This window comes from Haplochromis burtoni, unplaced genomic scaffold (genome assembly GCF_018398535.1).
Source record: "Haplochromis burtoni strain Fernald_Lab_line unplaced genomic scaffold, NCSU_Asbu1 Contig_4859, whole genome shotgun sequence".
In the NCBI taxonomy this organism is placed as follows: Eukaryota; Metazoa; Chordata; class Actinopteri; order Cichliformes; family Cichlidae; genus Haplochromis; species Haplochromis burtoni.
Window position 1 is genome coordinate 1 of NW_024587220.1, and position 3,149 is coordinate 3,149.

At 41.5% G+C, this 3,149-nt stretch overlaps 1 protein-coding gene across 1 annotated transcript; it reads left to right on the forward strand.

Moving 5' to 3' along the window:
- Window positions 1-130: 130 nt before the first annotated feature.
- LOC102290928 (peptide chain release factor 1, mitochondrial) lies at window positions 131-3,137 on the forward strand (the record flags this gene model as incomplete). Its single annotated transcript, XM_005953505.3, is given in 4 exon segments — window positions 131-248; window positions 890-1,026; window positions 1,118-1,216; window positions 1,297-3,137. Coding segments are annotated over 4 exon segments (492 nt in total), but the record flags the coding sequence as incomplete, so codon positions are not given.
- Between the last annotated feature and the right edge of the window lie 12 nt (window positions 3,138-3,149).

Sequence of the window (3,149 nt, forward strand, 5' to 3'; positions counted from 1 at the left end):
TAACTAGACTCTGCAGGAGCTACGCTCGGTGCGACCTACGCCATAGTCACATAAACCGGAAGTCTGACTTCTCTTTGTTTACTGGAATGGTTAAACAGTACATCTCTGTTTTTATCTTTGGTGCTTGCAGTTTGAAGTCCACATCGATCCAAAGGATCTTCGAGTCGACACATTCAGATCTCGTGGTCCTGGGGGGCAAAGTGTTAACACAACAGACAGCGCAGTGCGCGTAGTTCATCTTCCGACAGGTAAACTGTACCACCATGCCGTTTTGCTTCCTCAAAGATTGTATAAAATATGTAGCCACTGTGATGTGCTCTTTCAAACCTCACTCACACACTATGGGAGGTGCTCTCTGTGGTAACCAATCATGGAAGCTCCTCCACCACCTCGTGTTCTCTGGATTGACGAATCGATGGATGAGTCTGGCTTTGGCGGTTGCCTGGAGACCAGTACTTGCATTGTGCCAAGTGTAAAGTTTGGTGGAGGGGGGATTATGGTGTGGGTTTGGTTTTCAGGACCTGAGATCCAGTGAAAGGAAATCTTAATGCTTCAGCATACCAAGACATTTTGGATAACTCCATACTTCCAACTTTATGGAAAGATTTGGGATGGCCCCTTCCTGTTCCAACATACACGTGTGAAGGCAGACAAGCGAATGCTTTTGGCAATATAGTGTACATCACCTGACTGCCCTACTTGTATGGCCACATGATTTGAAGCTTCATTGTTTTGTGTGTTGCCATGTTAGTGTTTTTGGAACCCAAAGGGATCAAATTTTAATGTTGAGTGCCAAGTTGTCATCTAAAGTTTGCCTAATACATTTATGATCCATTTATGCATCACTTAACACATAAAGCAGATACAGCAGGTCTTTTCCTCTTTGCAGGAATAACTGCAGAGTGTCAGCAGACTCGATCTCAGCTGCAAAACAGAGAAACGGCCATGCGCATGTTGAGAGCCAGGCTCTACCAAGGCATGATGGGTAAAGAGACTGAACAGAGGAATACAGCACGAAAGCAGCAGGTGGGTGAAGCAGGAAAACATAACCTGTAACATTCACAGATTTTTGTTCTCTTTTCCAACTTTGTCATTGTTCCTCTGTGTCTAAAAACAGGTGGGCACACGCTCTCAGTCAGAGAGAATTCGTACCTACAACTTCAGTCAGGATCGTGTCACAGACCACCGCACCGGATATACAACGAGGGACATCAAGGTTAGGTTTGAAGCCAGTGTTATCTACTTCAGCTCAAGGGTAAAAATCAATGTTGTGTGTTTTTTCATGTCTGTTTTTAGGAGTTCGTGAGAGGTGGGGAGGCTCTCGATGATCTGATCTCTGATATACTTGAACACACAGAGAAGGAGGCTCTTCTCGAGGCGGCGGAGAACAGCAGCAGTTTGAAACGAACAGAGTCTGGACCGTCTGCAGACTGAGACCAACAGCAGCTTATGGGAGATGTGCTTCCTGACATATCTGACTGCTCTGTGCCTGCAGAACACATGTTATTCTATTATTTGGGCAATTAATTGCAAATGATGCAATGTAAGACAAACCAAAAGTAACAGAGGTTTTTATTTTTGTAATAAAATGTAACTTGTGTGTTTTGTGCCTTTGCAGTTTTCTAAATAACACTAAAGATTAAGGAGGGAGTAACATGGTATTTAAACTTGAACACCTTTAACAGGCCTATCATTACAGTTTTAGCTAATATGGGTTTTAAAACTGCTGCTTTTTAAAAATAATGAACACACTGAATCACACTTACTGGCCATTTTATTAGGCACATGTGTTCAATCAGTGTCACTGGGCAGTTACTAGACAGATTCTCTATAGGGAGATGACAAACACTCTCAATTCAAAATACCATCCCCCAAGTAGAGACCGTTTAACAAATCATTTGGTCCCTGTTTGGTATGAGGTTGAAAAGCGCAATCTGATCTCAGATCTGAAACATGTCACAAAGGCAGTCATTACAGCTGATGGATGGACAAGTTCTACTCAAGACCATTACCTCACTGTAATGTTGGTACTATGTCAGATGAGGCCAGAATAAGGAAAAAGTCCACAAAATAAGGCAGTCTATGAATTACAGATGGGGACATCTGTGGCAGAGAAATCCTGGAGGAGTTTGGAGTAAAAGAGAAGGTTGTGGCATGCATGGATGTAGCTGTGAAAAAGGTGAAATTTATCAAGCTGCCACGTTTTGCACACACACTAAATCTTGGACGCCGAAAGCTGTACAGCTGCAATACAGTTTCCAACTGGACAGGAAGGATTCATTCTGTGATCATATGGATGAAGAGATCCCACATGGCAAGAGTAATCCTCAAGGAGAAGCAGTAACTTCTTGGTATGAATACTTTTTAAATACTTGAATAAAAGTCAGCCAAAATGTAAATCAACAGATTAGGATCAATATAAAATGATAACATCATGTTTGTGATGATGGAGAGATTCTGTCAGCAGTTTTCAGCCATCCAAACTGCAGCTGTAGACCTCTGCCTAAGAAAGCCCATCAAGAAGGAGAAGTATATAATCTTTGGGGTATATAAAAATTGGTTGCTTAAACATATTAACATATTAAAATGTGTTTATTATTTTTTTTTATATTGCAGACTTGGCAGAATTGGCAATGAGGACATGCAGAGGAGTTTCTGGTGCTGATGTTGAAGCATTACATGTCCACGCTTGCTGTGTTTAGTGAAAAAAGTCTGACCTGTGGCCAGAGACTGCCCATCCTTCTGCAGCAGAGAGTGGATCAAGAAGTCCAACTGCATAGAAGTCTTTTTCCCATTCCAATCAAGGACAGTGCCACAGTCTGGTGGTGGATGAAGAAGGACTCATTGCCACTGTTATCAACTTTAGCTGAGAAGTGTCTCTGTGTCCAAGCCTTCTCCACCCCAACTGAGAGATCTTGTATCCTTTCTGAAATAGAAAACATGCACATTTTTCACTCAAAAACTGTTAATTTGCAAAAGTTCATAATTGCAGTTGGATTTTATGTTAAAGTGTTCATTTGACAGAGGAACTTTTATTTTTTAAACCAGCTTTAATTTTGTTTGAGTCGAATACAAATTGTTGATGTATACTTGATCAAATCAAATCACTTTTATTGTCACATCACATGTGCAGGCACACTGGCACAGCA